The sequence below is a fragment of the Amphiura filiformis genome, chromosome 10 (assembly GCF_039555335.1).
Source record: "Amphiura filiformis chromosome 10, Afil_fr2py, whole genome shotgun sequence".
NCBI lineage: Eukaryota > Metazoa > Echinodermata > Ophiuroidea > Amphilepidida > Amphiuridae > Amphiura > Amphiura filiformis.
The window spans coordinates 5,807,251-5,829,304 of record NC_092637.1 but is presented as its reverse complement, the minus strand read 5'-3'; the positions used below and the strand labels follow the sequence as shown (position 1 = coordinate 5,829,304).

At 37.3% G+C, this 22,054-nt stretch overlaps 1 protein-coding gene across 1 annotated transcript in view; it reads left to right on the top strand.

Annotated features, from left to right (window-relative positions):
- The window catches only part of LOC140163335 (ubiquitin carboxyl-terminal hydrolase 40-like), a 64,165-nt gene that overhangs the window by 41,395 nt on the left and 716 nt on the right, over nt 1-22,054 (top strand). Inside the window, exons 12-29 of the mRNA XM_072186733.1 lie at nt 294-306; nt 6,322-6,472; nt 7,459-7,540; nt 9,855-10,026; nt 10,356-10,449; nt 11,202-11,275; nt 12,402-12,536; nt 13,044-13,231; nt 13,553-13,691; nt 14,735-14,852; nt 15,292-15,380; nt 15,823-15,906; nt 16,586-16,687; nt 18,202-18,382; nt 19,111-19,363; nt 19,767-19,832; nt 20,711-20,927; nt 21,809-22,017. Coding sequence (XP_072042834.1) covers nt 294-306; nt 6,322-6,472; nt 7,459-7,540; nt 9,855-10,026; nt 10,356-10,449; nt 11,202-11,275; nt 12,402-12,536; nt 13,044-13,231; nt 13,553-13,691; nt 14,735-14,852; nt 15,292-15,380; nt 15,823-15,906; nt 16,586-16,687; nt 18,202-18,382; nt 19,111-19,363; nt 19,767-19,832; nt 20,711-20,927; nt 21,809-22,017 — 2,367 coding nt within the window. The remainder of the gene's footprint in view (nt 1-293; nt 307-6,321; nt 6,473-7,458; nt 7,541-9,854; nt 10,027-10,355; nt 10,450-11,201; nt 11,276-12,401; nt 12,537-13,043; nt 13,232-13,552; nt 13,692-14,734; nt 14,853-15,291; nt 15,381-15,822; nt 15,907-16,585; nt 16,688-18,201; nt 18,383-19,110; nt 19,364-19,766; nt 19,833-20,710; nt 20,928-21,808; nt 22,018-22,054) is intronic.

Genomic DNA, 22,054 nt, shown 5'->3' with positions numbered 1-22,054 from the left:
GCTGAGAAGGTTAACCTCTTTTCTGCAAAATGACCCTTTCAATTGGCCTTAATATTTACAGTTTAAAACCAGGGTAACAAAAAATCTAGTGGAAAAAATTGTTAACTTTATAAAAAAAAGTGAAAAAAATCTTGTTTTGTTGATATCATTATTGGTAACATTGTGCTATTCCAGTTGAAATCCCTACACCCCCTATGGACGACATGACCTTAAATCTCCCACAGAGGGAGTCTGAATTTCAAATGGGGCTACCTGAATGGGTGATTCTATTTGAAATATATTCCCCTGTTCAGAGATGAAGGTCAAGTCTTTTACAGGGGGTGTATGGACATCAACTGGAATAGCCTATTGACTTGACAGCAGAACAGGAAATGCCTAATGTTCTAATTATACTCAACTCTCAAGACACAGCACACTAAGCAATGTGTTACTAATTATGGACTTGTGAACTGAACCTGTAGGGGTTGTGATTAATACTCATGAAATTGACAGTGTCAAGGGAATTAGGATATTCATCATATAATAACATGATTTTGCGGCTGTTTCAATGTTGTGTCATGGATTAAGTTTTTTCAAAAACCAGGGTTCAAGCGACCCTATATTTCCCATTTTTTCTATATTTGTGACTCTCTCTATATTTTCATATATGTGACACAATCTGGTCCATGGGGGCCAAAGGCGGCAAATTTGGAACTGAGATAAAGGTAAAAATATGGAGTAAAAAAGCAATAAATACATAAGAAAATAGACATCAAAAAACTTCATAACTTTAGAACCAAGTATTATAGACCTTTGGGGTTTTCAATAAATGATAGCATGTTATATATATAATGTAATAATTACAATAACTCAATTTTCAAAAATGCCTCCTTTGGCCCCCATGGACCACATTGTGTCACATATTGTTTAATTTTATAAGTGTCCTATTTCCTATATTTTTTTTCAAATTTAGGAAATTTACATTTTCTTTTCACTTGTAAAATGAGTATATATTTTATGCTGAACACAAACATTATAGTCCCGAGATTCGACTAAAATGTCCTGGACTATTGGTTTTTTTTAGCCTTGAATTTGGAAGGAAGCTAGGCATAGGGAGCCCTGTTAGCACACTTAGTAGACACAGATTATTATTGATAAAACATGCACTAATTTTGCCTTATGTTGTACTAGCTTTTTGTAAGACTCTTTTTTTGTTGGCCTACATCCAAACATTTGGCCAGATAAACTAAAAAAAATTGATGTGTTTGTTCAAGTTTAATCAAAATACAAATTTAGGTTGTAAACTGGTTTAGAAAACAGGTGAGATGTTCTTTGTGAAACAGTTTTTGCTGCACATGACACACAAATTGGCCTTAAAAACCATAATGTATGATTTCCGTCAAATGCTGAAATAATGTTAGTAATAACTTGCTGGGAAGGCTTTCTGTCCATATTAAGCTTTATATAAGGGAAAGTGAAGTGAACGGAAACCCCACTCGCTATTTTGGTCGTTTAACATGGAGTTCTATGGCGAAAATTATTCTGTCGACCTACAAACACAACATGGCTGATTCCATTTAGGTAGAGACCAGTGTTTTCCGTTTTCTAAAAGGCAAACACCGTTTTGTGAATTGCAATATCAGTTTCCAACAGTTTTCTACATTGCCAAAATGCACCCTCAACGTTAGTGTTATAATTAAAGACAGAGATAAAAACAATTTATCGCGTCTGATGTCACTGTCAATTACGATCCTTGATTGGTTTACACAGGTTAATCAGCGCGTAAAAGGAAGACCGATCTATCTGGTGCTGATCGGAGAAAAGGAATAGCAGCAAATAGCGAAAAATTACGTACTTTTACAAGGCAAAAAGCAGCATTGTTGACATGGTGCCTTCGCCAAAGAAAGTTTCCTACTATAAAGACCTAACTTTTGAGATGGTTTGCATGTCGAAAGGTGCAAAATTAACAATAAGGCGCCCTGTTATAAATCCGCGTTCAGCAAGTCATCATCACAACACTTGTAAACAAACCGTGCTCGAATTTGATTGACAGATGACGTCAGACGCGATAAATTCTGTTTATCTCTGTCTTTAATTATAGCCTGAATTTGGGGTGTAAAGCAAAGATTGAAATGACATTAATTATTCTGACAAAGTCCTCTCCAAAAAGTTAAGACATAATCGGGTTTTCCACCAAAAACACTGAATTCCGTTTTCTTTACCGGTAATTTGTGATTTGTGAAAATTATTGTAAAAATAAGAAAAACCAATGGAACATTAACCCATTTCTAATAATTAAAAAATCTACATCAATTGTTGGCATTTTGGACAATATTTCAAAACATGGACTTTGTTTAGAAAACAAACCAATTTGGGTGCGTCCTTGTATACTTCACCATGGAAGTACCTCCAGCCCCCCTGCCCACCCCCATTTTGGACCTTGTATTGGGACTACCAGGTGTCTCTTCCATCAGAAATGTTGATCAAAATTGTGAATTTGCCAATAAGTTTTACACAGCTGTTGTGTAATCAGCACATGAATGTCAAATGTCACTCATCCTGACAGTAGGCCTTGAATTAATGTGTTATTTAATGTGTGGAAAGGTTTAGGAAATTGGAACATTAATGATTCAATGGAAGGGTTCACACTGTGGCCAATAACTTAAGGGTTTGAAAATCTTAAGATTACATTTGGTGTGAAAGAATGTATAAGATAAGACTACAAAATGTGACCACCCACTACAAAAGGGCTGTAATGTTATGAGATATGGTTGAGTGAACCTCTCAAAAACAAAAGAAAACAAAGGATTTCCCAACTCTTTTACTGATTTTTACTACCTTTCAAGCTTATTTTGAGAAAAAATTACCTGTCTAATATCTCAAAAAGTAAAAATGTCGACATTACAGCTCGTCAATCAATCTTTATTTCATTCCATTTCATTTAAATGAGGAGATGCTCAGAAGGCCAAAAAGGCCTGAACAAACACCCCCTTAACCTGATAGCCTAAGTTTCATAATTTATCTAATAAAAAACAATTACATACATACAAACACCCCCCACCACCCTCTTTCATACCATTCATGTAGAACTAAGCAGGAAAAAAAATGATGTAGTCTTATCTCATTTGTTGTGGACGGTCACAAACAACAAGTAGGGGTGTGTTAGTGTTACCCTTGGGTCTTAAAAGAAGCCTGTAAAAAAAGAGACCCCCAGTAGCCATAAAAAAGCAAAAGATTCCTTTTGGTAATTTAAAAGGTACTTTATCTTTGCGTTATTACTGGCCCATTATAAGGTCTCTTTTGGTGTGATATTTCAAATGAGGTTACCTGAATGGATGATTCCATTTTGAAATCTAATCTATGACAGCCCCTATGTGGGAGATTAAGATCATTTCTTCCATGTGGGGCAAATGGATTTCAACTGGAATAACCCTAAGTAGCCTACATTTAGTTGTCCATGTCCAACTTAGATTCATCAGCACAGACATTGACTTTTATCATACTGACATTTTTTTAACGGAATATTACTCTCCACTAAGTTGGAAAATAAATAGTCATGAAACACATACATTGACTTTTATCATACTGACATTTTTTTAACGGAATATTACTCTCCACTAAGTTGGAAAATAAATAGTCATGAAACACATAGCGGAAGATGGTCCCCAGTAAATTTATCCGCACAGTATGCTAGGAGATCGGAGCCAATATGACACGATACACAGCCCACATGTTTTGTTTGGGCGGTCCATTGAATTTGTGTGGCTGGTACTTCTTACTTGTAAAATGTACAGTTGTACACAATAAGCTCCCACCGAATCGCGATAGACAACCACATGATATTAAGGATGCAACCGTGGGATGTTTCTCACTATTTACATTGTACATTAATGTCCAATGATGTTTTGAATAAGAACTTAGTGTAGAATCAAGCATAACAAAGTTATTTCTGGGTTATTAATAATTGCTTTCAGACCTATTACACTGCATGCAGAAAGTCATTGCTTTTAGATAAGGATCACTTTGGTTATTTTGAGATATGGCTAAGGAAATAATTTGAATTCCAAGTCCATATTCATTATGAGATTATTACACTCTGTGGTACAAGTGAAATCAAATAAATATAGTATCCCTGGCTTGGCTGGGCTTGGTGCCAAGTGTCATGTAAAAATAGAATCTTTGTTGATATCAAGGTAGCAAGTTACTGTTAAAGTTAGCAACTATTTCAAACTGTTGCGATTTGATCTTGCGAATGGTAGTGGGCTTTGGCAAAAATTGCATTGATCATTTCGTAGCAAGTGTGTAGAAGAATTCAAATATCACAGATATGCTTTTGTAGGTCCTGTGGTTCTTGAGTTATGTTGTAAAGAGGGCTGGAACAGCAACACTTTTGTAAAACGTACATAACTCTTTAACAACAATAAATCAAGCAAGTTTTCAAAGTTTATGATTTGTAGAATGAACTTTGCAAAACATCAAAGTGTTATTTTTCAATAATATAATTGATTTACATAATGTGACCCGCTCCCACAAAACGAAACATAAGTCACTAATTTTGAAAATTGAGGTTTTGATGTCATCATTTAGTATAGGTCTTCAGCTTTCATTTGATACCAAAATAATGTTTCTGGGACATGTGGTCCTCATTCTACGGTCTTTCTACAGGAAGAGGGGAAGCAACACATAAAGAAAAGGCAAATGCAAGAAAAATGGTTTTAAAGTTGTAAAATGACATGTTTAAGGACTTGGTTTGACTCCGCGAATGCTAGAATTTGGACGTAAAAGAATATTTTGTTTTCAATGGTAGGTTAAAGTAAACATATTAAGGAATCAAAAAATAATAAAAACTGAAAAACAAAATCTGCAAGGTTTTTCACCCCTTTCCCAACTTTGTCTCACCGTATCTCGAAATGGCTGAGTGGCGACTTATGGCGGGTTTCGTCAGAGCGGGTCACATATTGAAAATCAATATTTTGGCTGCTTTGACGAACAATACCGGGTCTACCCTTAAGGAGGTACTACACCCCTGGCCAATTTTTTGCCTATTTTTGCATTTTTCTCAAAAATTATAGTGCATTGGTGACAGGTAAGATATGTATATTATAAGGGCAAGGACTACAACTACTGCACTGAAATTTCAGCAACTCAAGGCAAGTACATGAAGTAGTTATTGATTTATTGATCAAATATTGGTTTTCCCTCATTTTTGACTGTAACTCCACAACTGTTGTCTGTGCTGAAATAAAATTTCCAGTGCAGTAGTTGTAGTCATTGCCCCTATAATACACATATCTTACATGTCACCAATGCGCTATAATTTTTGAGAAAAATGCAAAAATAAGCACAAAATTGGGCAGGGGTGTAGTACCCCCTTAAGGTGAACATTTTAGTGCAGCATTTATTTTCACGCTTTTCGCATTTCAAGCTGCTGCCGCAAAAATAACAAGGTGAACAGTTAAAAATTGGCAAAGTGCAAAAAACATTATGCACACCGGCAGTGCAAAAGAATGGCCCTGAAGAAACATTCGTATTTGTCATTATTGAAACTCTACCTATTTAAGAAATAAAGGGTAATGCATTATCCTTTACACATTATTTGCATGTAAAGGATAATGCTGCACCCTTTATTTCTATTCTATTACCACAAAATAGTGCGATTTAAAGAGAAAATATCACATTTTTTGCCCAAATATTACAAGTTGTTTACCTCAAGGTGGAGCGCCTACGCGTAGCCAAAGCGTAAGTGATAGCGATATTGCAGAACGCGTAACCAAGCGTAATGCTTTGCATAGAATGCGTAACGACGCTAATATACTGCATCGCGCTTTGCTGTGCGCTGTGATGCGAGAATAACTTAAAGTTTGTTGCCCTGGCCACTTTATTGCTAATTAATGGTCTTTCACGTGACGCGTTCCAACAAATCACAGTGCGCGATTTTGAATAATGGGTCGTGGGGGTAATAGAATGTCATTTAAATGGTTATAACTTGTGGGAATTCATAAAGTTGCATTGTGCCAAATTTGGTATCAAAATATGCAGAACAAAATTAGTTTTTTAATTGTTATCTCTTCCAATTCCAGTGACACCTCATGCATATTTTCCTGGTTAGGATAAGGCAAATGGGGCATGAAAACTAGCACTACAGCCCTGTTATATTGATGCTAAAGTAAAATGCTAATACCTATTTCAATGCATCCAAAGGTGCAGAGAAATTAATGAGGTGTCACTGCAGCTGGAATAAATAGTGTCTTTCAGAAATCTCTGTAGTTTTAAGTGGAAAGATGCTTTTTTTTGCAGTATATAAAGCATAAAGTTTGATTTCCTTTACCTTTCTTTGTACAGTTTAACATCAAGTCGAGGAAGTGCTGGTTTGATTTCAATGATGCCAGGGTCCATCCCATTACAGCTAAAGCCATAGACAGACAGTTCAGTGGACGTGAAAGTGCCTACATGTTGTTCTACAGAAGTAAAAGTTTATATAGGCCTCTAGAAGGTATGTACTTGCTTGTTATTGTGTACAGTGGCGAAAGCGTGGGTCATCCGATTGGGGGGCCACGGGTCTGATTGGGGTGGGTGGGGCACAAGCCATTTTTCGCCATTTTCCTATGGGATTTTTAAAATTTCAGATCGATTGGGGGGGGGGGGCATGTGCCCCTATGACGCTACGCTTCTGATTGTGTTTGTGCTTTTATTTTTAACCAAATAGACAGGTCTTATAACAAGCTATTACTGATTCATAACCTCGTGAATATACGCAATGTGTTTAGTCAAATCACAGAGAATAAATATGTGGACGCAAATGCAGGTTATTGAAAAGGTATAATGACCCTGTCTCCTCACATAAGTGCGCTTTACAATGACCGTGTTGTTTGACGTATTTGTGTTCAAACCATTTATGCAAGCACAGGCCATGGTATTTGGACATCGCATGATTACGCACTAGTGTGATTTATTGCTAGCAGTACATGTATTTCTTTTATTGACTGTTCCATTTTTCACAGGGAAAATGAAAGATAAAGTTTAAATTGTATGTGGTTTCTGATTTTAATTAAAAGAAGAAAATGTGATGCAGATAGAATTAAAAAAGCAAAAAGTGATGGTTATGAATGAGGTTAACTTTGCATTAGTTATTTATCAGGTATTGTTAAAAATCTAAACATTTTGCTTGTTCCTCGGAATATCCTTCAGGCTGACACCCCTAAGGATATTCCTCGGTTCCACAGCAAAATGTTTTGATTTTTAACAATTCCCTAAAAACAACTGATGCACAGTCATTAACCACAAATGCAGTAGGCAAAGTGCGAACAACAACTATTTAAATATCGGTTTATTTTGATGAGATGACCAGGCAAAGGGTTTATCCTATCATTCATACAATTTTATTGGTTTTCATCAAACTTGTGAAAATATGGGTGTGTTGCGCTCTGTCTACCAGTAGCTTCAATTTAATATTTGTTGTCTTTTCTTGATTATTTGTAGCTCAGTGCAATAAATTACATGGAATACCAGAATGGCTACTTGGAGAGATGCAAAAAGAAAATGAAATGTTAGAAAAACAAAGGTATGTATATGACCACACCTTCACACCGGTGGGCTGTTCCAGTTGAAATCCATACACCCCCTATGGAAGACATGACCTTGATCTTTCACACAGGGAGTGTAGATTTCAAATGGAGTCACCCATTTAGGTAATCCCTTTTGAAATTCACATTCCCTGTGTGGAAGATTAAGGTCATGTCTTCCATAGTGGGTGTATGGATTTCAAGTGGAATAGCCAAGTGTACTTGTCCATACCGACACCAACACACACACCCCTGTCTGTGTTTGCCTCCAAACGTGGACATTGTGTTTTGCTATCTAACCGAGGACGTGTGTATGATGTTTTCATCACCTAACCGTGGACTAAAATGGCGGATTTTTTGTGTGTATAATACTGAAACGGAATTTTAGCCATCACCCTGCGGACGGTAGTTTTTACATGTGTGGCCCTCGGTTTCAGGCAAATAGCGTTTAAAGCATCTAGCATGCATTTGAGGTCTTTTGCAGCAGTTTGAGACCGAGGACAGTCCTCGGTTGGAAGTAGGTCCACAGTTTAGGGTGAAAAATCTTGTGTGTGTCCTCGTTTGTCGGCAAACACGTACGCACATAATGTCACTAACCACTCAGCTCAGTTGACTTTCAACTCACATCCGTAGAAACATTCAGTGAAGTAACCTGCATCATACGTGGTCGAACTTGTAATCTTCATCCGGTCCTGCAGAGACTCGAACCCATGATCTCAATGCTAAAAGTCGAGCCCGCTAGTGCATAGACCAAGTCCTCTCCATCAGGTCTGTGATGCTAACACACTTATACCTCAGTGACAATATTTACACCCTCACACACGTATGTTTGCTCACAACCATAGACACTCGGCATGGTATTATCTTCAATGGGATATTCGAGTTGAATCCACTCCCTATGGAAGACATTACCATAAATTCTTCCACACGGGGAGTAGGAATTTCAAATGGAGTTACTTGAATGGGTGGCTCCATTTGAAATCTGCAACCCCTGTGTTGAAGATTAACATCTTGTCTTCCATAAGGGGTGTATGGCTTCAACTGGAATATCCCAATGTAGCTTACTTGATGTTAGCGTAGTATCAAAACAACAATATTACAGCTACCGGAATGAAGCTGTCTAATCCCTTGACCAAGTCTTGATAATAGGCTAATGTGATGTATGCTTACATGAATGATAGTTCCCCATCGTAGACCCTCCAATCGAGGAGCAAACATTCCCTATCTCACAGTGGACACATCTGACTTTATGGACAAAATTTGGTGTACAAGTTTTATGTGTAGGGGGTATTTTTGCCAATAAGGTTTCATTTTGGGTTATCATAAAAATTTGGGTCATGTATTTGTACATGACCAATACAACTTGAGCAGCCCTTGATCATCGTATAGACTTCAAACATAAAGAAACCTATAGTCAACTTTAATAACTGAATAGATTCATCAGGTTTGAAGGTAAACATTTTGCAATGAAAAATTGACAAAAATGCCATATCATGCATCAGTCATGTCAGTGACGATCACTTAATTGCATGGACAAAACCTATTATGACTCAAACTTCTTTACAGTTCATTGCCTATTATTTTGGTAGAATTTTTCACCAATTTCATCAGATTCTTGCACTGAAAATTCACTTCTAATAAATGCCCCCCTTTTGGAAAAATGCAACACCTCCAGGGTGTTTATTACAAACAATACTGTATAGGTGACCCCGGAGTGACGTCACAAGCCGTTGACCTCCGTTGACAGCAAATCTGATTCAGAAGTCAAATTTGTAGTTTTCTGTGGTTGGTCCCTTTTCAAATCGGCCAAAATACTACCATTTCTATAACTTCTCCACATGGGGCCTCCAGCCAACAAAAATAATAAAGACTCTCATCTACATGTTCATGTGTTCAGCTTCACATAAAATGCAATTTTCGCCAAGTATTTAACCTTTATTTTACCGAAATTGGCCCAGAAATGAGCTTGATTCGAGTCAAAATAAAATGTAAACAGACGGAATCAGCCTCTGCTACAAGTCTTCAATTAGTCGCACAGCTCCACGGTCTATTGTGGGTTGAAAAGCGTAAGTTTAGGCACTGTAGCGTCATGTAAAATAAGTACCCGGATGGCCGGGGTCACCTATACATGTATATGATCCCCTCCTGACTGATCAAAATACACCATCTGCAGTCCGGAGTGTGCCTCAACCATCAACATTGTGAAGATGCCTATCGACCATGATAGACGAAACCATCAATCGTGAATAAAATTCTGGTTTTGTGCAAATGAAATTCAGTCTGTAATCACCCGTTTTTTATTTGTTTCTTTAGACTAGAATACGAAGCTGCAATCAATCGTATTGAATTAGTGATCCTACAAAGTCATCATTATGTGTACAACCGAGGTGCCTTACACCCAAGACCAAGCCTTGATTCAACGCCAAAAAAACTAGGGCTTGATAGGAGGAAAACAGTAGAAGAATTGATCACTGATATCAAGATGGTGAGTATAGGAATATCAATCATCGGGCTATTTCAGTTGAAATACATATACACCCCCAATGAAGACATGATCTTAATCTCCTACTCAGAGAGTGTAGATTTCAGAGTCACCCATTCAGGTCACCCCATTTAACATTTTGCCTGTGTGAAAGACTAATGTCATGTCTTCCTTAGGGATGTATGAATTTTAACTGGAATGGCCCATTTACAGGACTTCATTGATCACTTGATTTGTTTGCGTAGTTCCTAAAGCATCTGTTTGAGGTATTAGTATTTTTATCATTGTTATTATTATTATAATTATTTGTTATTATATTGTTATTATTATAGCTTCTAGAAGACAAAGGAATTGGTGATGATGCAATTTGTTTACATATTGGCAAGCAGTTACCAGCAGGTCTTCATCTCTTTAACTCCATCTCAGGTACAATGACATCTTTGTCTACATTCCTGTTGACTTTTATATTGGGGGGGTGGTACTTTCATTTTTCAGGCGGGTAACCGGGTACCCGAAATAAAAAATAAAATAAAAAAATTTAAAGTTATTTTTTTCCCGGTTTTGTAGTGTCCCTGGAACCTAGACCTAAATGCTAGGATCATTGTTGTTGGTCTAAAAGTATATCAAAGTTTACATATTTAGAATGGCATAGACGTCATGAATCCATCTGTGAGGTCAATTTTGAGTAAAATGCTCATTTGTGGAGAAAATCCCCAAAACCACTTCAGAAAAAACTTTCTTTTTTATTAATTTTTAAAAAACCTCATAAAAATGTCTCGGACACTTTTTTATTTATTTTTTTATTTTGACCAACTTTGGGAAATGCTCAATTTTCAAAAAAAGCCTGATTTTCGCCCAAATTAAAAAAGACTTTTGGTGCTGTTGACCACCCTTAACAGTCATTTTTCTTGATGTGGAATTTGTAAAAGACCCACTTAAAATGATATCATGTAGTTTAATTTGCAAATAGCATGCAAAATTTTTGTGTGAGTGGATTGAAAAAACAATTGTCTCGTTGTATAGCCAGGGAAAAATAATTCATAACAAAAATGTATAACAAAAGAAACACTGGCCACACACACTTACTATTTTAATTAATGTCACTTTGAAAACTGAAGACCTAAATGGTAGTGACAGAATGATTGAGTAACTTGTTTTGTTTGTCTTTCTTGATTTAGAAGATATGTCGGCTACACTACAAAGTTTAGGTTTAGCAGATGGAAAACAAGTCTTTGTATGGGATGGCAAACAGGTAAGGCAATGGGATGAAAAAATATGGGACCCGGAGTCCATTTCACTAAACTGTTAACCCTTCGTAACTCAAGTAACCGTTCGCAAAGTTACAAATACCCAATACTACACTTAACTTTACGAAGGGTCTGTTGTAAATCCCTACTACTTATCGTAAGTCTCAAAATTGTTCATAAGTAAGTTTAGTAAAATGGAACTTGCAACTCGTCGTAAGTTACTAACAATTTTGAGACTTACAAAGCTTCGTAAAGTTTAGTGAAATGGACCCCTGCCTATCTTCTATGAAATGATAGTAGAAAAAAAATGTACAAATAAAACAACAAATTCAACAAACTTGCTTTAAACACACTCTTTGTCTGTCACTTAGTTTTCCAAAGCGCTATTGGGCTATTCCATTTAAAATCCACACCACCCCTGTGGAAGATTTTGGAAATATCTTGCAGGGGGAGTATGCATTTCAAATGGAATGACCACATTAGCAGCTCCATTTGGAACTCACCCTCCCTCTGTGGAAGATTCAGGTTGAATCTTTCTTAGAGGGTGTATAAAATTCAAATGGAGCTGCCCATTGTATTCATTCCATTTGAAACACATTCTCCCCCTGTGGAAGATATTTCCCAAATCTTCCGCAGTGGTAGCGTGGATATTAAATGGAAAAGTCCAATAGGGAGAAAGAGCACAAATTGGCTTCACACCAGTGACTCTGGTCCCACACTTAGGCCCACACTCTGGCCTCACTGTAATCTGAGTAGGGCCCAGTAAGCGCTCCAGTCAGTGTACCAAATTTGAGCAGGGCTGTCAACTCTCACTCATTGGCCGTGAGTCTCACACATTGGCTCACTTTCTCATGGTGTCACGTCATGCCAAGGTAGTATAATCTCACTCCTAGGTAGTAAACCTCACGCGAAATGCTGGAAAATGAGTAAAACCTCACGCATCGTAAAAATAATTTGTTGTTTTTAGACCAGGTACAGAAAATTGGTTGACTAGAGGGGATTGGTTGACATTTGAAGCACCCTAAATTGTCACAAGTATATATCTTAGGTCACGTTTATAAGCCCAAATTACATTTACTCATGGAGAAAAAGAACAGTAATTATTAATTCTAGCACATTTGTACATTACAGGTTGATGGGATGCCCATAAGAACGGGAGAGAAATGCGAGCCTGTGTTACTCAATATCACATTTGAGTGCCATGAGAAGAACATCAGCACAAATCAACAGAATGGAACCAAGCAAATACAGCATACATTCCCAAAGGTAATATGGGCTAGTTAAGTTGAAATCCACACACCCTGTATGGAAGATATGAACTTAATCTTCACCACTGGGAGTGTGAATTTCAAAGTTTAGGTTAGAAGTCTACATCCCCCTATGTGGGAGATTAAAGTTATGCCTTTCATAGGGGGTATGGATTTCAACTGGATTAGCCTATTATATTCGATCATGTATATCTTTTTGTGTATGAACATATTGTCAAGAATGACCATTAAAAAGGAGTAGTATATTGATAAAATTTCTACACAACGCATTCTTCCAATTTTGGTAACTTGGGGTGCTTTCACGTGGTGATGTCTCTGATGATTTCTTGGAACCGGCTATTGGAACAATTTACTTCTGGTAGAGAACCGTAAATCCGTGTATTGAGAATTCATGCATAACTTGAATTAAACAAAGAGACAGATTTCAATATTCTGTGCTTTCTTCTATTATGAAATCGTATTATCTAATCAAGTAGACTATATTATCTTTATTCTAATATTGCAGGACTGCACACTGAATGAGATCCGTGCAATGGTCAGCGTGTTAACCGACATCCCTGCCAGGTGCCTTCTTCTAAGCCGTGTCAGCAGCAAACCAGTAGTGCTAGAAACCATAGACAATGCAAAGACACTAGAAGAGTTAAAATTATGTGATCATGATAGCCTAGTAGCCGAATACCAAAGAGATACAGGGTGAGTTACACATGTAGAGGGTGCTTGTTATTGAAGAATTGAAGAAGGGCCCAGCTAATATTATATGGTACAAAGCAGTATTTAATGAGAAATGAAATACCAAACTTAACTCAATTATTTTCAAGCAGTCTAACATTGTCAATACCCCAAGAACCACTGTGTTTCATGCAGAAGTGAACTCATATAATATGCAGTGCAATAACTCATCAGCCAGACAGAGTTGGACATAATCTAATTGGTAGAATGATATTTAATTGTCGAGTATTAAATTGCTGTAAATTTTCAACAGCTTTATTGTTGCTTTGATTTAATTTACTTCAGAACTTCCACCTCGTTAGCCGAGCAAGAAACAGAGAAGCAGAACAAGATGGTTACATTTACGGTAGAAAACAGGTGCGCAGCGTCGTTAACAGCAACGGTTGACTGGCCAACACAACAAGTACAAATTGAACATGACAAGGTTAGTTGGAAAATTTTCGTATATTTTATGTCAAGTCTATCTAAGCATTAACAGTTGAAATCAGGGAGGTAGTTCTGACAAAACTGCAGCCAGGGCCAGGTGGACTTGTGAAGGGGGTCGCTGTCAGTGTTTGAAATGTGCAATTTGTATCCCAAAATTTACCTGTTGCGATACAACTTTAAAAGTGTGGTGCAAAATTCCGATGCTACATTGTACTGACTTCATGTGTTGATTGTCTGAGACTGCACTCCAAGTTGCTCTGCGTCAGATGAAATTGTGAGATGAAAGTGCACCCGAAGGTTTAAAAAATTAATTTGAAGACTGGTCGCAGTAGATAGCGGGTTAGGGCAAGAGAAGTTGACAATCGGGTATTACCCTGATTGGAATCTATGGTCATTATGAGGTGAGCCACAAGGGGGAGAGTGGACTTGTATTGAGTTTAGGTGGTTCAAAGGAACAGACCTTGTGTCATCATTAGTCATGTGACAGTAAGTTTGTCAACAATTATGAAAGGCCTCTGGTTAAAGTTGGTCTCATGAACAGTTCAAATCCTGTTGCAACCAAACTTGGGTCATAGCTGCACTATGGGAACCTTCATGTATTGGTGGTGTTCATGGTCATATACTGAGATCAACTTGTAAAATTTGTACATCCATATCAAAACAATGCACTTGTCGGCTGCTACATGGGTATCATTTGATACAATAGCTAGGAATAAATACCAGACTCATCTCAAGTGGAGGTCACTTCAAATCATCCCCAAGTCACATGGTTAAGAAATGTTCTCTGTATTCCTAAACCATGTGACTTGGGGATGATTTGAAGTGACCTCCACTCGAGATGAGTCTGATATTTATTCCTAGCTATTATGTAAAAAGAGGCACATGTAGCAGCCAACAAGTGCAGCGTTTTGATATGGATGTACACATATATTAGGCAGAAATGGGCAGAAAATGGAATAAAATGTCTTGCATGAATATCTACTATGCATGGTGTTCACTGCCCATATTTTCAAACAATCTATCTTTTTATTTATTTGACAGAGAATTGATGAGTTGAAGTTGGTAATCTTACAAAAATTCAATTTGGCAGCAGACAAAATGATGAAGAGAGTATGCCGACTACGAGTCAATCATGACACGCTTGGACTACAGGCTCCATGTAAGTATCATGACACACTTGGACTACAAGCTCCTTGTAAGATATGCACTAGTGCGCACTTCCATGGCCTGCACTGCGTACTAACACGATACAGCACTGCGTGTTTAATGTATAAACGCTACGTTCTCTCAGCGCCATTTTCACTGCATCTTGTAATGTGTAATGAAATGCATTTACGCGATACAGTTGCTTTAAATATCAAATGCCACACCTGCACCTGTATTCTCTTGGTCGGGCTGACGTCACACAGGGGAACAGGCCTTGTAAAACCAGTGTGCGCATGTGCAGTTCCCCTTCCTCATGCTGGTTGCTATGCACGCGCTTGTGCAAAGGGGACAATGTTCCCGGATGTTCGACCGAGTGAATCCCACCTAAATGAATCAAAATAAGCAAATGAACCATTTCATTAACACAAAATATTATTGTTTATTTGTTTCAGTGTATGAGGAAGAAACAATCTCTTCCGCAGGTCTTACTCAAGGTACTGAAATAGTATTGGAACCAGGCAGGCCGCCCAAAAACAATCAAGTAAGCATCATATGAAAAGATCGGGTGCGAAATACCATATCATCAGTCACGTCACATACAGTTCTATTCTATTAAGGTTTTTGACTTCTTGAGAAAAAATTTGGCGCCCTGCACCCGGGCCCATGTGACCCAGTGATAAATCTGGCCCCGGAATGATTGTTTGAGTGATAGATTTGATTGATACCTTTTATGATTTTGTTTGATTGCTTGATTGACTGATCGATAAATCATGTGAGTTTGTGATTGAGCAGTTGATCAATTGATCCAGTAAATGTATAATTGATTGATTGATTGATTGAACAACTGATCCAGTAAATGTATGATTGGTTGATTGATTGATTGGTTCGACATCTGAACTGGTCCAGTAAATGTATATGATAGATTAAACAACTTAGCCAGGCCAGTAAATGTAAGATTGATTGATTGATTGATTGATTGACAGATAACCCTAACATTCTCAGCCAAATCAGGGGAGTTATCACTGACACATGAAGTGACTGTAGAGAGGAATATCACAGTTGGTGAGGTAAGTCATCACATTAAAGTCATATTCATTACTTAGAAACATGTAGCCAATCAGAAAAGATGTTTTAAAAAAATTTGCTGAATTTACCGAAATAAAAGTTTCTACTTATACTCTGCATATTCTATCACTTCCTCATCACAAAGGATTTATTTGTTTTCCTTAGAAGTGGAGGTATTTTTTCTGTATTTTCCAACGGTTTTAATGAATATGTTGTTATCAAAATAGCAAAAATCACAGGATTTATTTGTCGTGCATGAGTTAAAAACTACATACTACCTTTTTAAAGTGCAGTGATATATGGTGCACTACACGCACATGCATAAACACACAACTTCAGCACACTTCACAGGAAATCGCTGACACTGTAGCCCAAGACACACCATATAAACCATTTAGCAATAATCAGGGCCTTGCTGCAAAGAAGTGCACAACTTAAACATACCACAATAAACCATCACAGCCAGGATTAGCTCCCCAAATTCTTGGTTGCAAGATTTCCAAAATGTTGACAGTTTTTCTGAAAAATAAATGAATCGCATTTGAAATGTGGATTTTTGCGTAACTAAATCTTGACCTTTTTGATATTTTGCTTTGGTTTTGTTCCAAACATTTCTTTGTTTGTAAACATTTAATTTTGTCATTTTAACATTTGTATTCACTGATATTTATATTTACACAGTGCCTTCAAATTTTCTTAGAGCGTGCCAATATTAGCAGTGATTCCTATCATTTAAGGAGAACCAATTGGTGTCATGAACCAGCGGGTGTAATAGTAGATGTGGTAAGTTTTCTATTTTCCGGGGTAAGCAGGATAAGTCAGTGTTTTTATTAAAACAGTCAAGAAGGAGGCGGCCTATATGTGACATGATCAAGGGGAATGAGTCACATGTCGACCCTGGTCGAAAATGAGTTTTACATACGGTTCTAAAGAGGACATTTAGAGCTTTCAGAAACTGAAACCCCATGTTGATATGACTTTTCTTTGTGAAGTTACATCAATTTACCAACCGCTGAAAACAATAGAAACAAAAGAATTTGAACACTTTCTTTGCCAATATCTCAAAATCAATATTAGCGACATCCGACTCATTTTCCTTGATCGTGTCTCATATGCTTCACCCTAGCAAGGCGTAAGACAATGCGAAACACAATTAATATATGGGAGGATCGGAACCAAACGATGCAAGCCCGGGAAATTATGATTTAAATGATGTTTTGGGGGCTCAAGCAAACTTTGAAAACTTTGAGAGAACAAAAAATCAGGATTAAGGGGGGATTGAACCCTGGTTGCTGCCCGAGTACCAACTGTGAACTCAGGTAGTGCAGTAGTTATAGATTCTAGACCCGTAATCCTGTGACTGGGGTTCAATCCCAGCTGAGTCCTGATTTTTTCTCTCTCAAAATTTTCATATGCCAGTTTGCTTAAGCCCAAAAAGTATCTTTTATTGAAACAGTAGGCTAAAATCCCTCAAATGTATAGCAACTGCATAGCAATTGTCAATCATATGCCAAAGAAGTGACTTTACCCATTTGTGCAGGTATTGAATAGAAGTGTCATGGCCCTGCTTGTGGGTGTAGTTATGGGTTGCAAATGAGTTATGAACATTATATTACCATGAGTGTGCTTCATAGATGCTCCGTGCATAAAAGCAAATACAATATTTTTATTTTTCTATGTGTTTTGGGTTGACTGCTAATTTTCACACAATTACATATCAATTTCTGATTTGTTTTGAGCAAGATTTGAAGAGTTTGGGTGTAAAAACCTGTAAACTACATTTTCAAACTTCTAGAGTTGGGCTATCAGTACAGCATCGCCTCTAATGCTGGCTTAAGATTAACTAAATATGACTTGAACCAAAAAGTGTTCACCCAATCAAAGTCAACAAACTATGAAAAAGGGTATTTAATCATTTTCAGAAATAAATCTGTAATGATTTCCACATACATGTGGCCTACCTTTTTGATCTAAATTACCCTTTCTTTTCACACCGTTTCCGACGTACCAAATCTGTATTCGCCTTAGCCAACGTATCACATTTTAATCAAACAACTTTTATTTTGTAGCCAAGATTTAAGAGTATAATCATGGGTAATTACAACTTCCTGGCATGTAAGATAACAGAGATGTGACAATGGAGGTAGAACTTTTTGAATGACCCTAGTATGATCAAAAGTTGCTCATATAATCTTTTTACATTTGCCTATATCTTAAATTGAGAAAAATGGATATATCGGTTTTTGCACCTGAAATTTCCATTTATAGATTGATTGATTGATTTGCTTGATTTTCAGGACGCAACTCTGGAGCAAGAAAACATCTCTAATGGAGACTTTATCATACTAGAAGAGGGGAGATTGGCACCCAGAGGATTTGTATTCCTGTCTATTTGGTTATACCCATCACCAGATAAAGGACAAAACTCCCCCGCTGACCAAAATGGAGTGGTCTCAAGAATCACAACCTTATTGTCAGGTAGGTATTTTATCTTCATTTAATCTTGATTTATTCTTGGTCCACGAGTCTTCTCGGCCCATGGTTTGGTTTGCTCCCAATCCCATGCATTTTCTTTGTTCTACTGAGATAAGAGGACTCAGTATAGCGATCCACATATTTGATCTCTACTTTGTCACAGAAAATGCATTCTGGTGGGAAAAGGGGTACAGCAGAACCTGCTAAAGACAATTTACTAGGGAGTGATGCCATTGCGAGGTTGATGCTTCTGGTTCTGTATCATCATGATTGGTGAAGACCAGGGTTGTAGCTAGGATATTTTTAGTGCTGGGTGGCATTTGACGAAAATCTTACATATTTGGCAATTTGCTGTCAAAATTTATCAAACTGACTATTTCAACAAAATAGTGCAATTTTGGCCTCTGAGTTTTGGGCTCCAATGCTAAAATGGCAGTTGAGTGGTGGGCTCCAAAACTGAGTGGTGGGCTCTGCCGCCCACCACAGCCCACTGTAGCTATAAACCTGGTGGAGAAGTCTGTTCCTGATCTTATGAAGCTGCAGTAGTTTTGCATATAATTTTTCATACACTTTCATTACGCCTCTAGATAAACAATTAAGTGTAAAATAGTGGTAAAATACTTTAAATTTTGATGGAAATCATACATTATGACTTAAATCATAAGTATTGAATTGTTAATTTGCATGGCATATACATTTGATCCAACTTAATTATATGTGTACAACTCCAGGTCTGCTTCTTAGCAAAGAAACCACTAATGGCCACAGTGACAATGACATCATCAGCGATGATGTTACCCAGGGGGCACTGCTAGGTGAAATAGAGATATCCTTAGATGCAACAGTGGAGGACCTCAAGATACAGATACTGACGCTGAAGCCTCTGGATGAGCTTACCCTGCCGACGACAGACTTCTTAAGAGTGAGGTTAATTGAGAATAAGAGATTGACCAAGGTGCTGAAGGAGTATGACCAACCATTGAAGTAAGGAATATCAATCAATCAGTCAATCAAGCAAGCGATCAGTATAAAAAGTGATACAATAATACCATAATTTTGCAGTGAACTTGATGGAAGTTAGAATTGGTTTTGTCCATTCAATTTAGCAATCATGATGGCCAGGTCTGACATGACTGATGCCAGTTTTACACTTACTTACACAATATTGCATGGAAATTTTGCATTTCGGTCACTTTTCATAGAAAAGATCAAAGAAAAATTTCAAAACTCCTTTATGCAAATAAAATATGAATTGTTTATTCATAAAAATATAATGACCTTTAGTTAAGCACATACAGATATATAGACAAAATGAAATTAATTTCAATATTTCTAACACAATGAATGAATGATAACTGATTTTTATGTGTTTCCATGTTCATTCCAGGCGGTTAAAAGTAACTCGATTCACTCAGCTTGCTGTCCAGGTGCTCCCTGAAGAAGAGGAACTCAAGTAAGGAATTAATTTGAACTAATAGATATCATTATAATGAAAGACAGAGATAAAAAGACTAATTCGCGTCTGAAATTCTGACAACTAGACAGAAAATGCCGTACTGCTCAGGTCGGCAACCAATCACGGCGTGCCTTTGCCCTGACGTCAGATGCAATTTAAGTCTTTTTATCTCTGACTTTCATTATAAACTCTGTCATTCTTAATAAGCAATGGTAGTTTGTTGATTGAAGCTTAATTAACTTTGAATCCAAACACAAGAAATTGATGCCTGCCTTGGAATTTTCAGATAGTACTTCATCTTTGGTCAGCGAGAGTGAATCTGTGATCTTTATTATCTATGACCTTTTGACCTTGGGCTTGATCACAGACTCGTAGACTGCTGGAAGTTTGAATTTGTCCCCGTCCTTGAGAGTACCATTAAATACGCCAAGATAGGAATAAATTCAAAGTTAAACTTGAGTCGTCTATTCTACCAACACAGGTGAATGAATGAATTGTTTTGTTTTTGGCTTTGATTGTTTTTGTGTGTTTGTTTGCTTAAGAAAATGCAATTTAAAGTGAAAAAATAACACATTAAATTTTTACCAAAAGGGATTTTATTTCAGATGGTAAAAACAATAAGGTATCATTTTTATACAAACTATTCTTGCAATGTCTGTACCTTCGTCGGTTCCCCCCTCCCGCGATGCTGTTGGATGCTGTAGCTCTTGAACATTTGTTGAATGGACAAACTGATGCATGTAATAGTTACAAGTTATAAGTGTTACAAACTGTTGCTACTGTTTGAGGCTTCTAACTTACATCCATGTATTACTTCTTATTTTGATAATGAGCTAATTTGCATTATTTTTTTTCTTCAAATTTGTGTCCTTCAGAGCCAATTCTATAGTACTAAATATTTTCCAGCGTATTGCACAAACACGCACCTACACCCCTATCGAGGAGCTGACATGGGAGGCTGGCAAAGCTGGAAATCCTGAGAACTTACGACAGATGATAGCAGACAGAATACTTATTCCTATTGAGAGAGTCGCTATTGCTAAACACCTGCCAGAGAAGTTTGAGTGGCTGGTGATCAACTCTACTGCACAGGTGAGTGAACCATGTGAGGCACCTTGTCTTTAGGAGGAGCCTAGCATAATGCAACTGATAATTGTTTATATATAGGAGGGGCTTTAATAGGTAATAAGCAGCTATGGCAACTCTGATACCTGCACAGTAAATAAGTGTGCAGCTAATCCAGTTCAGGCATGAGAATTTTCAGGCTTTTGCCTGAATTCAGACAGTTTTCTTCAGTTGTCCAAATTTACACATTTTTATTTATTCAAACGGTTCTGATTTTTTCTCTTCTTTATTATAATGCCAGTTTGTTTGAGCTCTGTTTCTTTAATTATTATATATTTTCTCAGGCATGTATCCTCTCGATCCTGGCATTTAATATTTAATGTCTCATATAGAGGTTATCCGTGTTCTATAAGCTGCATATCCTATCAGCGACTCCTAAACCTTGTTTAGGACTTTCAAAAGAAGTACCTGCATGTACAACCATCACTGTTTCAAAATAGCCTGCCAAAGTAATGCAGGTAACTCTGAGGTCATGCATTGAATTGGTTTGAATGAGGAATACTACGGGAACCAGCGCCTTTTGTTAGAAGTCATGCATGAGTAAAGTGGATAACCTCTATTGACTGATGTTCTGCCAGGACACAGCAGATAGGCCGCCCTCTCTAATTTATAATTAATTTACATTGGTCGTGAGACATTTATGAGAGAATAAAATCATTACATGTTCAATTCGCCGGTAGATTCCCCATGAGCTGTTGTGGCGTGTGGTGGTGAGCTGAACAACATGTAATCGTCAGTGCGCGCTGGTTCGAATCCGAACGGTTCTGATTTTTTCTCTTCTTTATTATAATGCCAGTTTGTCTGAGCTCTGTTTCTTTAATTAAGTTTTCTCTCTGTTAAATTTTCAGGGAAGTCCAAGCAGAGGTAAAGGAAAGAAGAAGGGAAGTCGGACACATCACGTAAATCTCAAGCACGCTCCGTATCATCTCAAAGATGGAGACTTAATAGGAATCAAAGATTTGCAGTTTGATTCTCTTAATCAAGATGACTTCACAACCGAAGATGATGACATTGGAAAAGAACACTTGCGTCTGATGGCAGAGGAAAAGAGACTCAAGTAAGTGGTTTTTCCGAGGAGGTTGGTCCCGTAGATG